Source organism: Melospiza melodia, chromosome 6 (genome assembly GCF_035770615.1).
Source record: "Melospiza melodia melodia isolate bMelMel2 chromosome 6, bMelMel2.pri, whole genome shotgun sequence".
In the NCBI taxonomy this organism is placed as follows: domain Eukaryota; kingdom Metazoa; phylum Chordata; class Aves; order Passeriformes; family Passerellidae; genus Melospiza; species Melospiza melodia.
Window position 1 is genome coordinate 4,878,745 of NC_086199.1, and position 17,380 is coordinate 4,896,124.

The 17,380-nt window shown below is 39.8% G+C and overlaps 1 protein-coding gene across 2 annotated transcripts in view; it reads left to right on the forward strand.

Moving 5' to 3' along the window:
- The window catches only part of ARID4A (AT-rich interaction domain 4A), a 48,850-nt gene that overhangs the window by 20,059 nt on the left and 11,411 nt on the right, over positions 1 to 17,380 (forward strand). For both annotated transcript variants that reach the window (XM_063159724.1, XM_063159725.1), the window contains exons 11-16: positions 894 to 1,060; positions 10,447 to 10,519; positions 12,810 to 12,904; positions 13,224 to 13,321; positions 14,678 to 14,906; positions 16,512 to 16,762. In XM_063159724.1, coding sequence (XP_063015794.1) covers positions 894 to 1,060; positions 10,447 to 10,519; positions 12,810 to 12,904; positions 13,224 to 13,321; positions 14,678 to 14,906; positions 16,512 to 16,762 — 913 coding nt within the window. The remainder of the gene's footprint in view (positions 1 to 893; positions 1,061 to 10,446; positions 10,520 to 12,809; positions 12,905 to 13,223; positions 13,322 to 14,677; positions 14,907 to 16,511; positions 16,763 to 17,380) is intronic.

Below are 17,380 nucleotides of genomic sequence, written 5' to 3' on the forward strand. Positions count from 1 at the left end.
CCACCCAGCAACAAGAAAATCCCCACTCAACAACAGTATCTGGTTTGAGTAAAGGTGTGCAGCAGCTGCTTAACAAGTCAAAATTTAAAATGCTTAAAAAAAAAAAAGGTTGAGGTGGTTTTGATTGATTTGTCTAATACTATATGATTTCTCTCCTACTTTGTTCTTAATAGCTGTTTCACAGTACAAGAACTTTAGAACAGCAAAAAAAAAAAAAAAGAACAGATGCCAGGTTTGAGATAAATTGAAGAAAGGGACTTTTTTTTCCTGTGGAGAACATAATTGGGTTGTGACATTCCTTGCTACAAGGGAATATTTTGGAACCAAAGGTACTAATGGTTTATGGTTTCAAAAAAAAGAAAAGAGTTGAGACCAATGTCTGGAGGTTTTTCTGTCAGCAGTGTTAAAAACTGGTGCCTTTTCTTCTCTGCTAACACTGAACAGTTCATTGCAGTATGTTCTTCTTTTGGGTGTTTTTCTGGCTCCTTTATTAAAGTCTTTTATTGTGACTGAGGGGCAGATTTTGGGGTTATCTGGGTTTGTTTTGCTTTGTTGTTTTCCACCCTTGGAGCACCTCTGAAAAGAAAAGAATTTGAGGTATTTCCATTTTACAAATGTAACTTGTGCCTGTCCCATCACTCCTTTGCTCACTAACATGTTTTCCCTCTGTTCCAACCATTAATGTCAAATCTCTTTGGGCAGTGCTGGTTTTCTCTTTAATCTGAACCATGGTATTTTGGAAAGAGCAAAGTAAGCCATGGTGCTTGATCTATGGTGGATTCATTGCATTTCAGTTGGTGTTGTGATTTACAAGAAGGTGAAAAGGAAATAAAAAAAGCTTTGTGGCTGTGAATGCTGCAGCTGAGGTAAAGCCAGGGCCCTTTCCCCTCTAGGGCTACAGGAGGCAAGCACGTTTCTCAGCACCAGGGCTGTGCCTAGGAACTGGAAAATGGACATCAGTGAGATCCTGGAGTCCTCCAGCAGTGATGAGGAGGATGGAGCTGCTGCAGAAACTGATGAAGAAGAGCCAAAAAGAGAAGAGAAAACAGAAGAAGTAGCGGTGAGTCTGCTCAATTTGTCATTTTTGGACAATCTCAGTCATTTTTCAGGGATAATTTCATGACTTGCTTGCCTGAAAATTCTGCACTTACCAACATACTGTTCTCAGACTCAGCTCACTTCAGTGTCTTTTCACTCCTGCTCATTTTCTCTCTGCTACAGTTGTCTCTGTTGGGATTTTTGAATGGTGGCAAGTTGTCTCCTGTTACCCATCTCAGAAACTAAATTCAAGGCAGAGAAGAGTGAAAGGTTCTGGGTCAAAAGAAAAGGCAAAACCTAAAAACTTCTGTTGACCCTAATAGTATTAATTCCACTTTAAATACAGTATCTTTGTATTTTTCTTTTGTAATTTCCTTTTGGATTTTTCTTTGTATGTGTTAGAACTCTAGATACTAAATTTTAAAACTTTCTATACTAAAAATCACAAAGCCTCAAGAGAGCATTACATTTAACCTTAAGTCATAGAGAAAGCTTCCAAAATTAATTAATAATACTAAAATTATGAGTATATAATTTAAATAAAAACTTCTAATATCACAAAATAAAAACCTTAGAATTTAAAGTTTTTAAATACAGTAATATATATACAACAAAAACTAATCCTTCTTCTTCACCCTCTTCATAAATTTATGTAATATTCTATAATTATAGAAAAAAGTCTGCATTGCAGACTTCAAATAACTAATTATTAAACTAAAAATATTTTAAAAATATTTTAAATAATATTAAAAATAATTTTAAAAATAAAAATAATTCAAATTATATTTAAATATAATTTCTTAAATAATTTAACCTTTAAAAATCTTATAAAAATAAGAAACCATTTTTTAGCTTATTAATAAAATACTGTAGAACGCATGTGTATGTAGGTTATATAAAAGTAACTTGTTTCAGAAAATAGTAGTGTGATTTCAAAAATACAAGAATTTCAAGCAAAAGCAGGAGGTTGATTGAAACCATGAGCTGATTCACAGGGCAGTAAATGCTATTTGGGAGCAGCAGAGGACAGACCTTGGTGCCTGTTAGGTTGGGAATCACAGAATGATGTGGGGGATGGATTTTCTGTCTGACGTGCTGTGGCTTGTCCAGACTGGGACAGGAATTCATGGAGAGCAGCCTGTGGAGAAGAGCTTGGGGGTTCTCGTGGGTAAAAGGCTGGATTTGAGCCAGCAGTGAGTGCTCATGGCTCAGAAAGCTGAAAGTGCCCTGGGCTGCCTCAAAAAGGGAATTCTCACTTTCCTCTGCCCTGTGAGACCCCTCTGGAGCTCTTTGTCCTCAGCACACGGGGAGCTGTGGGGGCTGCCCCAGAGGAGGCCATGGAGCTGCTCCAGCCTGAGACCTGAGAGCCCCTCCAGGGCATAAAGGGGCTCCAGGAGGGCTGGAGAGGCACTTTGGACCAAGGGCCAGGGGGAATGGCTTTAAACTGACTGAGATTTAGGTTAGACATGAGGAAGGAATGCTTGGCTGTGAGGGTGTGGGGCCCTGGCACAGGCTGCCCTTTTAGAAGCTGTGGCTGCTCGTGGATCCCTGGAATTGTTCCAGGCCAGGTTGGACAGGGCTTGGAGGAGCCTGATCTGGTGGAAGGTGTCCCCATGCAGGGAGTTAAACTGGATGATTTTAAGGTCCCTTCCAACCCAGGGATTCCACGTGATTCCATGATTCTCATAATAACAGTTTTTTCTGCATTCGAATATTTCAAGTGGCTCCTTTTCCATGAAGTTAACCAGTTTCCTCATGCCATCAGAACTGCTTTTACAGAATTCTCTTCTATTTCTGCTCCCTGCTTGTAACCTGGATGTTGGATTTAGAAGCATGGGCGGAGGTGGGGGGTGGCGAGGGGAGGCACTGCGGGATTTATTTGTTCTCACAATACCCCCAAAACCACGACCCGCGGAGCCCCGGCGCGGCCTGTGCGTGTGGGCAGGAAGGTCAAAGGCCGCTTCCCTTTCCCTTCCCTTCCCTTCCCTTCCCTCACGGAATGGCCGATGGCGCTTGGCGGCGGCCTCGGCGTTCCCAGGGCAACCGGGAGCGGGCGCGGCGCCTGCGCGGGGAGCGGCCGCGGGAGCCGGGGCTGGCCGGGGGCTCGGAGATGGGCTGGCCCTTCCTCTGCCTTTCATCTAATGCCTCGCGTTCTCCTTAGTCTCCCTAGTTCTTTTCATTAGTAATTTTTTATTATTTTTTTTCCCCTCTCCCCGTGCGGAAGAGAATGTAAGTAATGCCGGTTAACCGCGGCCGCCGCGCGGGGAGAGAGAGCGAACGCGAGCGAATATTTGGAAGTCAGGCTGAAAATATGTCCAGGCAGTGGGCAGATTAGATAGAAAGGAAGTAAAACCATTTTACGTTTGAAAGAATGCAGCTGCTAGGTAAGGATCGGGTGCTTGGATGTGTGATGTGAGCGTGGTGCTTGGGGATGGGGGTTTGACTTGGGTTTCTGAGCTGGGAACTGTCTGCTGGAGCTTGCAGCCAGGGGAGATCTTTCCAGGTAAAAATAAAAAAAAAATAGACAATAAAAATCTATTTTTAGATGGGGATTTGATGCTCGGGTATCAGTGTTTTGGAAAATGGAGGAGATGGCTGTGTAAGAATAATGGTATGATAAGATAAATCTGAGATGAATGTGTGCAGAAATGTAAAATCCTCTGGGTTTTTTCCCCTCTGTTTGCAGTGAAAAAGACTGAATAGGCCACATTTTGCAGGGTGTGAACTGTTGCAGGCTGTATTGCTCTGTCTGTATTAACATTGGTTAAAATTTCAGAGTATCAGTCACTGAAGATCAAGGATTGCTGTACTAGTTTTCTAGTATCCATTTTTATTATCATTTTTCATGCCTATTGCATAAAATGCTGTGTGTTTCAAACAAAGAAGGGGGAGGGGGAAGCTTGATGATTAAAAAAAAAAAAAAAGACATTCCTGTAAAAGAAATAGAGATTATTTTTAAAGAAGGATGTTAATGTAAAATAGTGAAGCAAAGGATTCCAGACAGGTGGATGTGCTGATAGGAGAAGCTGTGGAATCCATTATTTCCAGGTGACAAGTAGCAATGTAAGGTGAGCATCTTCATGCTGAAGCTGTGTAACAGAGGGTAGATATGAATCTTTTTAGATAATGTCACAGCAGAACTGACATGATGGCCTATTAAGTCAGATTCCTGGTTCAGCTGTTAAAATACATATTTTTAATTGTGGGCCGTGCTAGATATTGCAACAGACAACATTTAGGGAATTTAAGGAATTTCTGTTTTTTTTCCCTAGAAAAGCAGTAATTCTGGCTGCAGAGAGATTTGACAAGTGAGTGATTGGGGTTTTTTGCCTGTATTTGAATACAGATTTTGAATTACTGAAATTTTACATTTTATAGAGTGCTTCCTTTTATTAATCAAGGTCAAAAAATGCTTCTGTCCATCTTCTCCCAGAATATTCTCAGTGGGCTTTTTGTTTTAGCACTGTAATTTGTTATATTATTAGAGATGGGAGTGAGATTATTAAAAATACCTTTTTATTTCCCCCCATTCCCATCTTTTGGTGTGCACAGCAGCTTTGCTGACAAGGCCTGTCCAGCTGCTGCCCAGGCATGATAGGCCATCATTAAATAATCAAATGGACACAGACCTACTTAATATATAATCACAGGATAAAGTCAGTCAGAAAAGTCTAATTCTGGAATGGAAAGGATCCTTTTTTTCTGAAGTAAGATCTTTTATAATGATGATGGAGCAGAGAGATCTGCTGTAGCTGGTGACATTAGATCCTACCATTTTCCTAGTAGCTGGCTTAAAAATCTGCAGCTTTATTTTGACAGAAACTTATCTTTCTAAGTGTGTTGCCTTTTGTGACATCTTTAAGAGGTGGTGGAATTTTAAACCAGGTTTACAGGGCTTTAGTAAGCTAAGGAAGGGGAACAAACATGGGGTTGGTTTGGTGCTCCTCCTCCTCACCCCTGGTCAGTGACTTGTGTGGTCCAGAGTAGACTGGGAAGGAGGACAATATGGAAATTGCTTGTCATGGGCTCTAACAGGGATTGCATTACACAGAGCTACTCAGCATGTTCAAATTGCTGGAATTTTGGTGATACATGGTGCAACTCAGGATTATTTTCCATTAGCAATTAAGATTTTAATAACACATTTCATAAAAAGTGAAAAAAATCCAGAGGTATTATAAAAATAAAATCTTTATTGAATGAAAATGAAAAGAATAATTCAATTAATTTGGATCTAGATAAAAATCTGAATATTGCTTTTGCTTCTTAGCCATTTTTCAACATGTCAGAGGAAGATAGTCAACTCTGTTTGGAGGGTACATTTGGCAGCCTGTGCACTGCAGCTAAAAGGCAAGAGAAAATCTTCACTCCAGTATCTCCACATAGAAACAAAGCTTTTGGAATCTTGAACATTACCTGATTTTTGTTCAAAACAAGTTGTATCTCCTACTGTATTTGCTTGTCTTGAAGCTGTTCTGTCAGGGAAGAAGAATCTAATCTATAAACATAAAGCAGTGAAGCAAAGGATTCCAGCCAGGTAAATGTGCTGGTAGGAGAAGCTGTGGAATCCACTGAGATCCATCACATTTGATTCTCAAGCTTAAATATGGAAATCCTCCCTGTTTTACAGGGGGATGTGTAAGCAATATTTGGGTTTGGCTCTGTCTCCCTGTGAGCCATTCTGATTCCATAAAAATGAAGATCTTAACGTGCAGTTATTTCAAATATCTTCTCAGTACATGTTCTCCACAGATACATTCACTGAAGACCAGACTAAAGGCAAGGAATTTCTTCAGAAAAAAATTCCAGCCCTCCATGGCTCATTGAGGGAAGATTTGTGGCACCTGCAGGTGTTTGCTAAGAGGGATTTTCTTCAAGGCTTGTTTCTGACAGTCACTTGGAGGATGGATGTGTGGCATGTTTAATGGGGTGCATTCATTTAACCTTTTTAAGGTTCTTGCATCACAACAGCATCAAAAAAATCAGTCACAGTTGCTTTACATTGTTGAAAAGGGAAGATGCCAGAGGCATTTTCCAATGTTCCTACTCTGCAAATAAGCAAGGATTTCAGTTCTCATGATAAGTTATTTCCATATATTTTATCAACATTAAGTCCATCATGTAAGGATGAGAAATCCATGATGTGTTTTAGGAGGCTTGAAATTCCTACAAATAATCAGTAGTCGACTATTAAAATATTTACATTTTCCTTCAAAATAATTCTTGTTCCCTATGTAGGCTCTGCTCTCAGTAAATGTGGGAGATCACACAAAATCATACCCAAATTGCCATGTCTGTTGCAGCCTATTTGTATTTTAAAATAACATTGAAATAGCTGACTCTGAAAGTTCAAAACAGGAAAAGAGTCATTTCAAAGTTAATGAAGGGTGATATCCAGAAAGAAGTGGTTTATTAGATATTAAGAAAAAATGATTTCCTGTGAGGGTGCTGAGGCCCTGGCACAGGGTGCCCAGAGCAGCTGTGGCTGCCCCATCCCTGGAACTGTCCAAGGCCAGGCTGGAGCAGCCTGGGATAGTGGAAGGTGTCCCTGCCCATGGCAGGAGATGGAACAAGATGGGGTTTAGGTCCATTCCAATCCAAACCAACCCAAGATTCTGTGATTTATATATATAAACCCCCCCCCAGCAGCTGTGATGTGTAATGCACAGAATAGCCTTTAAAAATATCTAAACATTGATTAGCAAATCCTCCTTCTCATGCATGTGTGCATTTGTAGGAGTTGTGGCTGCTGTGAAGCACAGCCTGCACCATGCCATGCACAAATGTTCTTTAGAGCCTTCCTTGCTCACAGTTTTATGCAAAGAGGCATTCTCAGAATGTCACTGCAAGGGAAGTTGCAAACTGAGGCACAGCTCTGGAGTGAGTCATTGTTGGTTTGTGGAATTTCTGGTTTCTTGTTGGTATAAATTAACATTTTAAGACCATGCTCATCTCCACGTGGTTCAAAGCTGTTAACTTGTTGCAATCAGTTTAATTCTTGTCATTTCCTTAATTAGTTTTCAAGCTCAGCTTTAGAAAGCAAATGTGCAAGTGATGAAATCTCATTGAAGTACTGTGAAGCAACAAAATTACATTTACTGTAATTCTGGCAGCTTGTCTTGATCATCTCTTCCTCTGAACTCCAAATCCTGTGGATGCTGCTCTTCCTCTTCACCTGCATTTCTTTCACAGAAGCATTTATGGTCCTGTCAGTCTATTTATAACATAAAAGAGAGATCTGTCCCTGGTAGCTCCACCTTGGATTGCCTGAGTGCAGGGTGAACGTGCTTGGAGGTAGAGATTCATTCTTTCTTTTGTAGAAGCAACTATTTCATCCTTTGTGCTCCCACTCAGCTCTAAAGGTTGGCACCCACAGAAGTTTGAACATCTTTCTGGAGAGTAAATGATGAGTCAGGATAACAGAGCCACATTCTTGGTGAAAATCATGCTAAGGACAGAGGCAAAGCTCATGGTGAATTAGGTGACTCAAAACCAAATGAAGCAAAAGTGTTCTACACATTTCTGTGTGCTTCATGGTGCTGCTGCTTACCAGATAGATCTGGAAAATACATGAATGCTGGTAATGTTCATAAGAAATGGAGTTGGGAAGGAAACATGTCCATTATACAAAGATAAAAGATAATGTTCATGGTCAGTTTTATTGTTTTGCTATTTCCATGTGGCCTGCTTGTCAAAAAGCAGGAAAAAAATCTCAAACTCATAAAATTTCAATCTTTAAATTAGAAAAGGGGCATCTTAGAGATTTTTTTATTTCTTTTCATTTAAATTAAATTCAGCCTCTCATCCTGAAATGATAAAGTTTTTCTCATGTTACATTTAGCTGTAGATGTTGGATGAGCAGCAGAAAGGTCTCAGTTTTGAACTCTTGCAGCTTAAAATTTTCCTGTTGTTTTGCCTCTCACTTGGACTTACCTTTGGCTATAGTCTCCCCCTTTTTACAACATCTGTATAAGAAACAAAATGAAATGGAGAGACAGAATTCTCTTCAGTAACAGGTTTTAAATAATTCTCACTGTAAACTTACTTCTGCCCAGTCTAAAATGGGCACAAATGCCTGGATAGTAGCAGTGAGAATTTCAGCTGGGAATTTCAGCTCTCCATTTGCTCTCTGATGGTGATCACAGGTTCTGGCATCAACATTTCTCAGATATTTCCCTGATTTGGTGCAGATTTACAGCAGCTTAGATGAACCCCCAATGGCAGGAGGTTGGGACTGGGTGGTCTTTAAGGTCCATTCCACCAAACCCATTCTATAATTTTATGATGGCTGATATATTTATAGTCATACTCACTCAGAACAGCAAACACTCTTTGGAATTCTTTAATGTCCACTTCCAAACAGATAACCCTGGTAAAAAAAAAGACATTTTATCCTCATGTTTGCAGTAAGCATATCCAGGAGGGGTTGGTCTTTGTCATTTTGGCCAGAAGCAGAAGAGCAGCTGATCCAGGCTGTGTTCTGTGGTGACAGTCACTCAGGCCTCACTCAGGGGACTTCTCAGAAGGTTCTGGTGCCTGCCCTGCCCTCAGTGCCAGGCACAGTTCAGCCTCCCTCTGTCAAAGGGCTCTTAAACCATCAGCAGAGAGAAGCAGCTGCAGACTTTGGGATGTCTCACAGGTGGATCATTATTGCAGCCAGGTTTTGTGCCCCCACCCTATAATACTTTCCATCTTCCCTTTTTGCTTTTCTTCATCTGCATTTCTTCCTCTCAGTCTCAGTGGAATGGCTAAATTCTGGCTGCAAGATTGCTGTTTCTAGCCTACATTTCTGCTGTTCTGACCCACAGTTCTGGTTTGGCTTGGTGCCCACACAGAAGAAATGGCTTTAATTCAACTATTCAGAAGTATTTCTGGATGTTTACTGTTATTAGATGTATTTAGTTTGCACAGTTTGAGCTGTATTGCCTTCAGCCAGTAAACATTACAGTAGATGTAGAAATTTCTCGATCTTGAAGTTATTTTGCAGTCTGGATGGAGAGAAAAAAGCTGTGGTTTCTATAGCAATACTTCACTTGATAACCTGGAAGAGCATGCTAATTCTATAGATAACTGTTTCTCCTTATATAATCCCTGTGATGTGCTGAGCAAATGGTAACTGATGCTGTACAGCTTTGTGATTCCACATTTAATTTCCTCCAATTATTCCACAAGAAAAATTAGTGAAGTAAGACACAGATATTGTCTCTGCCTGATTGTAGCTGAGCCCTGTTGGGTTTAGAAGCTCAGAATTCAGTGAAGCAGGCAGGGCTGGGATTCATTCTGATGCTGGACAGATTGCTGGTTAGCAAGGCATTAGCATGTACATCCCCATTTCCCTGCCTATCTCCTTGCCTTGAAGCTTAAAGTTTACAGAATGCAGAGATGACTGAAATCTAAATTGTTGTTCTGGTTTCCTTCTGGAACTGCTTGTCACTTTCCTGTTATTTTTAATAATGTAATGATAAGATTTTTTGACACGTACTGTACGTCTTTCCTTCAAGACAGCTGCAGCCTGCCTTGTGCAAACTGCCAGGCTGGCAGGAAGAAAGTGGCATGCAGAAAGCAGTGCAGGGAAGAGGCTTTGGTTTTTTGGTTTTTTTTTTTTTTTTTTTTGGTCTCTGCTAGAATCTCAAAATTCCATGAAGATACGTAGACATTATTTCCTCTGCCTGCCCCTTCCACCCCCTCCAATAAATTGACTGTATTTTAAATAATTTTCACTGGAATAAAATGGAATAAAAGGAATTTCTTTGTTTCATGCTGAGGATTACTTGCCATAAATTTATCTCATAGTGTTTATCTCTTTGAGGCTTCAAGTTGTAAAGGTGAAACTAAGGAATTTATAATAATAATAAATTATAGAAGTGACTTTAGAGGTGTTTCCAAATATAAGCTGAAATCAAGCATTGGAACTTAATTACAAAACAAATACTGTCTGGAGCATCTCCAACAGGTACTGTTGGAGAAAGAATTGATCTGCAACCTGAGATAAAGCTGGGATACGGAAAATGAGTTAAACAAAAAAGCCCCAAGCAAACAGAAAGAACCTAACAAAAAAAAAAAAAAACCAAACTGGAATTCCTGTGAATTCTTTCAATCTTGTAAATACCAGACCTCTTCTGTGCTAGGCAGGTATGCTGTGTGTATCAGAGTTTTCATTTTGAGGGTCACTCATTCATTCTGTCCTGGACTGATGCTTTCCCTGACTTGCATTTTCTTCTTTTCCTCCTGAGGTCCCACTTCAGTCTTCTTGAGTAAATTTTGTTTTCTGCATATTTCACCATTACATGGGTTCAGGGCCAAATGGGAAGTGGTTTGGGTTTAGTTCTTGCTCTTAGGCTTTTGTACAAATAAATGGTTACTTTGCATATTTGCTGTTTTCATTTATGACTGCATTTATTTTCACAGCCTGAGGAAGAGCTTGATCCTGAAGAGAGGGACAACTTCCTCCAACAGCTTTACAAGTTTATGGAAGACAGAGGTAACACTGAATTTTCTTTTTTTTTTATCTCCAGTCCACCTCTTTAATGGCACAGCACTCAAAGGGAACTCAAATCCTCCCTGAGGTGTTTTGGTTTTGTTTTGCTTTCACAGAGGCTTTTTTATGTTCCCAACACTTGTTAAATAAGCCCTTGGTTAATTTCTGGTTGTCACAGCCATGGCTGAGAACTCTGCTGCTGTTAATCCCAGGCTGGAAGCTGAGAAGTCTGTCCATGGATGGTGAAATCCAACCAGCACAGAATGGAGATGTGCCATCCTCTAATCTCTGTGCTGAAATGGAGCAGTGATACCTGAAGAGACAACTTAAAAGATTCTATTTTATCCTGTAGATACAACAATAAAATAGTGTATTTTAAACATCTGTCTTTACAGAATTAAGTGAGGCTTAATAAATTAGAATAGTTGAGGTCTGGGTTTCAGAAGTATCAGAAGTGCTTGTGCTCTGCATAGGGAGCAGGAGGTACCTGCTGGCTTGGGAGAGCTGCTGTTGCATAAGGCATGTGCAGTTGTGATGGGACTGACATGAAAATGGAAGCTTTTATGCTCCTTTTTAAAAATCTATATTCAAGCCTGCAGAATTTTGTCTTTTAGAGTATATTGGTTTGATAAATTTTACACATGAAGTCACCATTTCCATCCTGTATTTCCAATACCATTTTCATCCTGCAGTAGCCTTGGTGTGGAGGTAGATTATAGGTGTAACTGCTGCCCTTTTCCCTTTGATTTTCAGCTTTCTTTTCTCTTGACAGCAGCTACCTGAATGATATTTCCATAGCAGCACAGAGTGCAGCAAATGTTGATGTATTTGAATTTGAAATGACCAGAGCTAAGGGTGAAACATGAAGAACTTGCAGAGTCTGAATATTTGCCCCTTTCTTTTTTGAGGGTGGGAGGTTGTTGAAATTAATGGGGAAATCCAGCTGCCTTTGTAAAAGAGGGTCTGTTCTAAGGAGGGGTGTTCTAGAGCACAGAATCATAAAAGCACAGTCCAAAAGCTGTTCAGTATTACCAGTTCTTATCAGAAGTTTAGAAATTGAGCATGTATTATAGCAAAGTGTTCTGGAGCTCATCCAATATAATTTTGAAGGCCTCCTGTGTATATAACCAGTGTTTCTGGAGAATAAGCTGCATTAGGGGAATAAAAGGCTAACTTAGGGGGAAAGAAAAGAAATCATTCTGCTGCTGGGCTAATCTAGAGTTTTCCTTTTATGTAGCCTGATTCTTCCCACTTTCCTGTTTTCTTGCCTTCTTGTTCTCTTTCCTAAACACTCACAGACTACAAAACCAGTAGGGATGTCAGGACCTTGTGAAGGCAGAAGAGGAAAACATTTGTATGATGAATTTGAAGACTCAGTCCATGAAATATTTTTCAAGGCAGTCTGTGGATTGAGCAATGCACAGGACTTCTTCAGGACTGGGACTTTCCCCTTGCCTGTTTGCTTTTTATTTTCCTTCTCCATCCTTATAGCAAGATTTCTGTTCCCAGCAGATTTATTCTACATTCTCTTCTCTCAGTATAAATGTTTTGATTCATGGAATCATGACAGTATTCCCAAAGTCCTATACAATTATTTTAATGATTCCAAATATAATTGCATGGAGTTGAGGGAAGATAGAAAGCAGCAGGGAGGAGGTTTGGCATTCTTCCTTGCTGGGAGGATTATTGTCTACGTATGCAGCCACTTGCCCTAAGTCACTTTTGGTTTCTCCTTCTGCAGATAATTACTGTTCTGTGTGTCACTGCCACTCAGCTGATCTGAGTTCTTTCTTTTCCCTGGAACTGCCCCAAATATTCATGTCCTGTCAGGTCTTTGTGCTTTTCCACATTCTGACAATTTGCCTGAGTGTCTCTTCCTAATCCAACCTCTCTGCTTCTTCCTCGTTCCTTTCAGCCCACGGTGCTTTTAGTTAATCTCTTCACACACTGCTCTATTCCAGCATTCCTCAGGTGTTCTCTGCAGCTTCCTGCAGTTCTGACTGTGCTCCCTGCTCAGGAGAGGAGCAGTGGGATGCAGCCAGGTGGACCAGGTGGATGGGGGTTGTTAATAAACCTGGGAGGCTGATAAACCACCCAAGGATAATGATGCATTCAAAACAGAGTGAAGCCTTGACTGATCATTGGAATTTACTGACTTGGGAACATACCTCTAATTCATTAAATACAGATTTTAAAATGCAGAAGAATACTTGTAATCAAATGTGTGCTAAAGGAATGCAAGAGGCACCTTGCTGTTCTTTGGGATAACTTGTTTCTGTTTTATTTCATTCAGGTACTCCTATCAATAAACCACCAGTTCTGGGCTACAAGGACCTTAACCTCTTCAAACTTTTTAGGCTGGTTTATCAGCAGGGTGGGTGTGACAATGTAAGTGCTGGATGTTCCCTGAATTAAATGGCTGTTCATTCATATCTGTAAATGGTTGTCCAGGGAAGCTGTGGCTGCCCCATCCCTGGCAGTGTTCAGGCCAGCTTGGATGGGGCTTGGAACAACCTGGGATAGTGGGAGGTGTCCCTGCCCATGGCAAGGGGTTGGAACTGGGTGATTTTTAAGGTCCCTTCCAACCCAAACTGTTCATTGATTATAAAAGACTTTGGCTTTTAGCTCTGTTAGATATTATTCCTTAATGTTCTAATTTAACAAAACTTATAAACTTCATTTTTTTTCTCTTTTTTTCCCCCCAAAGATTGAAAGTGGTGCTGTATGGAAGCAAATTTATATGGACCTTGGCATTCCTATTTTGAACTCAGCTGCTTCCTACAACGTAAAAACTGCTTATAGAAAGTAAGTTCTTGTATTGGATAGTGATGAGAACACTTCTTTCTTTTCCTAGTTGTAGCTTGGACAATATTCAAGAGGTTTTTGGTAGTTAGAGACAGTATTTTATATTCTTCAGTTAATGAACAATTCTGAGCATTTTCCAGTGCTGATGTGGAGGAAAGGAGGGAGCAGTCAGGGCAATAAGTTCCTGTTGTGTTGTGCCAATACATCAGAATTCTACTCATTTTTTTACAAAGAAACTTTCACTTTCCTCCTGTGCTGATGCTTTTTCAGAATAAACCACTGAAATTTATAAAATAAGCTTTGGCAGATTCAGTTTTGCCAGTTAGACAATTAATAGTAATAAGACTCCTTAATCTTTAAATCTCATATGCATTGAGGAGAATTTTATACCAGTTGCTTTAACTTTGTGAAAGGTTTTGACTGAAAAAAGGCATGCTTAAATTGTACATTTACATAAAATCTTTGCAGAATTTGTAGAATAACTGTGTGCATTGCTATGGTGGATGTGAGAGTTATTAAATAGTAAAATCATTACTTACATTGACCAAATGCATAAATCTTTTTCTTCTCACCCTCACTTTCCAGCTGTGTTTTAATTTTTGAATTGGAAACCTTTCAGGAATTACATTTTCCAAGCTTGTTTTCTAAATAAAAACTGTTTTATTGTTTATCCTCCTGGAAGTTTGACAAGAAACAATTGGGCTTTTTGAGTAAAAGGGAAGAATGAGATTCTCTTGACTCAAACCTAAGGAAATTTGGAAATAGGGATGAGTAATGACTCAACTCATGTTGATGTCAATGAAGATGACAATGTTGAGACACTCTGCAGTGGGATTTGAACTGGGCACATGTTTAAGGTCTGTATTTTACAGAGAAGAGTGTTTATCCTGGAGAGAGTAATTGGTAAATGTGTACTGGGTTCTGTTACAGTGGAAATAATGATGATGTTGTTTGGACACATGAAAATGTGTTGTGACAGTGATAGTGTGTTGTAACTTGCATATTAATTCTTTGAGGAATAAACTAATTCATACCTCTGTCACCTATAACTGGATTAAAGTGTGCACAGGCAGTTTCCAGAGAGCAAGCTCATGCATGGCATTACTGTCATGAATTCTTAACTGGATGGAAATGGAGTTAAATATATGAGAAGCACCTCTGTGTATTCTTTTTCAGCATTTGTTATGAAATTGTTTCACTTCAAAACCTTCTCTAGCTTTTATATTTTTATTTGGTTGTTGTGTGCTTTTTTTATTATTATTTTCCTGAAGTTACTGAGCAGGAAAATAGGTTTTATGCACTTGAAAAAATGAAAAATAAACCATGGAATATAAATGGGACCTTGCTTGTCTGTAGGTATCTTTATGGTTTTGAAGAGTACTGCCGTTCTGCAAACATTCAGTTTAGGACCATCCATCACAATGAACCAAAAGTGGTAGAAGAGACTCAGAAACACGTGGAACCAATGGAGGAAAGTGTGAAAGAGGAACAAAAAATGCCCCCAACAGAAGTTAAAAAAGAAGCAGAAGAAAATTATTCCAGCAGTGAAAGTGAGAAAGAAGAAGTTGAACTAAGATCCCCAAGGGTGAGTGGTCTGGACTGATTTGTGTTTAGTCCCTAACAAAGCCCCTTTGTGTAGTGAACAGTTCCCATAGTGAGTTTTCCCTGTGCAGCAGCTGCACATTGGAATTGTTGCACTGGTCCAAGTGTGGAGTTCTGTGGGTGTTAATTGTTAATTATGTTCTACCTGGACACAGAGTCAGGTTTGATTATTCCTTCATATTCCACACCATGCCTGGGATCTGCTCAGGCTCAGCTGGAAGTGCTGTGGTTCAGGGGTGCCTTGGAGCTGTTCTCATCACAGCAGTGAAACACAGCAGGACAGTCTGCTTGTGGGTGAGGGTTTCCACAGGCACATGGAACCTGGAGCCTTCTGGCAAGAAACAGGAATATCAAAAACCTGCTGTGGATCTTAGAATCAAAGGAAGACCCATTTCTCTGAGCTTGATTTTTATCACAGTTTCTCTTCTAATAGAAGAAACACTCAAATCTTAGAGTATATAGACAAAAGTAGAGGGAGGAACAATTAAGTTTAGCCTCCATTTGTCTTTAAATGCTGTAGAAGTGAGAGTTGTGTTAGTAGCTACATAGATCAGATCAGTGGCCCATCAGCTGGAGGGTACTAAACACCATGAAGAATACAGACAGTACTTCAAAGGTGTTGGAATATGACTACAGCACTCATTTAATTATGTTAAAAGAACATTTTGTGCTCTTCAATAGAGGATGACTACTGAAGGACAACAATTGCTGCTTTTAAATTGTTCAAGTTCTAAAGATTCTGTTTGACTAAAACGTTATTCAGTTGAAGTCGTCCTTGCAAAGCAGCTTTTCAAGCAAATATGTGGCCTTATAGATTAATAGATGAAAGGACATGGTGTAAACACAGGTTGAGACTTCTGTTATATTTCTGTTTAAATGAAAATGGTTGTTCCAAGCTGCATCAGCCTCAGTGAACTTCCTGACATGACATTAGCTTTGTTCTTAGTTTGTTCATTTATTTTTGAGTTTGTTTTTCTTTTTGAGAAAGCTGAAAAGAAGGATAAAGAAATGTAAGAATTTTTTGTCTTTATGATAATTAGCTCTTTGTTCTGACTAAAAAACAATGATCCCATCAAGAGACTTCTAATAAATCAAATGATAATCCTGTGCTAAAACTCTAAGAATCAGTTGCAGATAGTCCCAGGCAGCAACTGCCTGAGTACTCAAGGTGCCTTTTAAAAATGGGATATTTAGAGTTTTTTGAAACTCTGTTTCTGCCCTTGATGTCCACAGGTGACTGTCAGGATTGAAGATGCCTCCCCTCCATATTCCTATACAAGCACTCAAATAATGATGTTGCTGTAGGTGAACAAGACATTTTGGCCTTTTCTGTGGAGTAACAAACATTACAGGTCCAAACAAATGTCCTGAAATCCTCCATCAGTTAATCAGAAACTCATCCTCATTATTCCAAATGAAGCAGATAGAAAAACTTAAAGCTTTAATTTTACTATTTTGCACTTTTTTTGTCATCTCCAGCCTTTCTTCTCTACAGGAGTTGCGTGTCTCACTTTTTTGCTGAGATTTGGAGAGGTTATGAAGAAAGCAGGGGACAGGAGTCATTAAAGTGATTTTATTTCTGTTCCAGGGACGAAGAAGACTTGCCCGTGATGCAGCCCCTGCTAAAAAAGATGGTGAGGAGGATAAAACACAAGACAAGTTAAAAGACAGTAACAAAGAAAACAAAGATGTAGAGGAAACACCTGAGAATGCAGAAAAGAAAGAAAATGAAACTCCTCTAGGGAAGAAAAGCACACCAAAGCAAAAAGAGAAGAAAATTAAAAAACAGGAGGATTCTGATAAAGAGTCAGATGAAGAGGAAGAGAGGCAGAGGGACAGGTAAGCACTGACTTGTATCTCCTTCTTTGAGTCTCTCTGTGCCGTGATTGAGCTGTTCTCCAGGCAGGAGGACACAGACTTGATCTTCCTGAAGTGTGAAAATCAGCAGCCTTATTCACTCAGACAGGCAGGGAAGGGAACATTTTATTTCAAGCTTGTAGAGCCTGCTGTACTTTCTGGAAGCATCTTTTTGTGCTCAATGCCAGGCTGTATTTTTCACTGTCACTTCACTTGCCAAGGCTGTGTTGGTGTTTTTTATCTCACCAGTACCTCCAGACACCAAACTGACCAGGCTGTGAGAGGGTGGGAACAGCTTGGGGACACTTCCCTGGGCAGTGGAAACAGAAATATGGCAAATCCCTCTTCTCCTGTGCTTTGAAGGGTTTGCTGATGGCTGGTGAAGCTGCAGGCTCCTTGTTTTTACTGTCAGATGATCAAGGCAGCAAAGTTTTCTTTGAGCTGTGTGGGTGTTACTTGTCCTCTGAGTTCCTTGCCACAAGATAATTGATCTTTCACTGGAGGCCAACAAATCTGTTTCATTAAAAGCAAACTCATAGTCCTTTTTAGTATTTCATCTCTTGCTGACTTTTTTGTAGAGTAACTTCTAAATTATGCCAA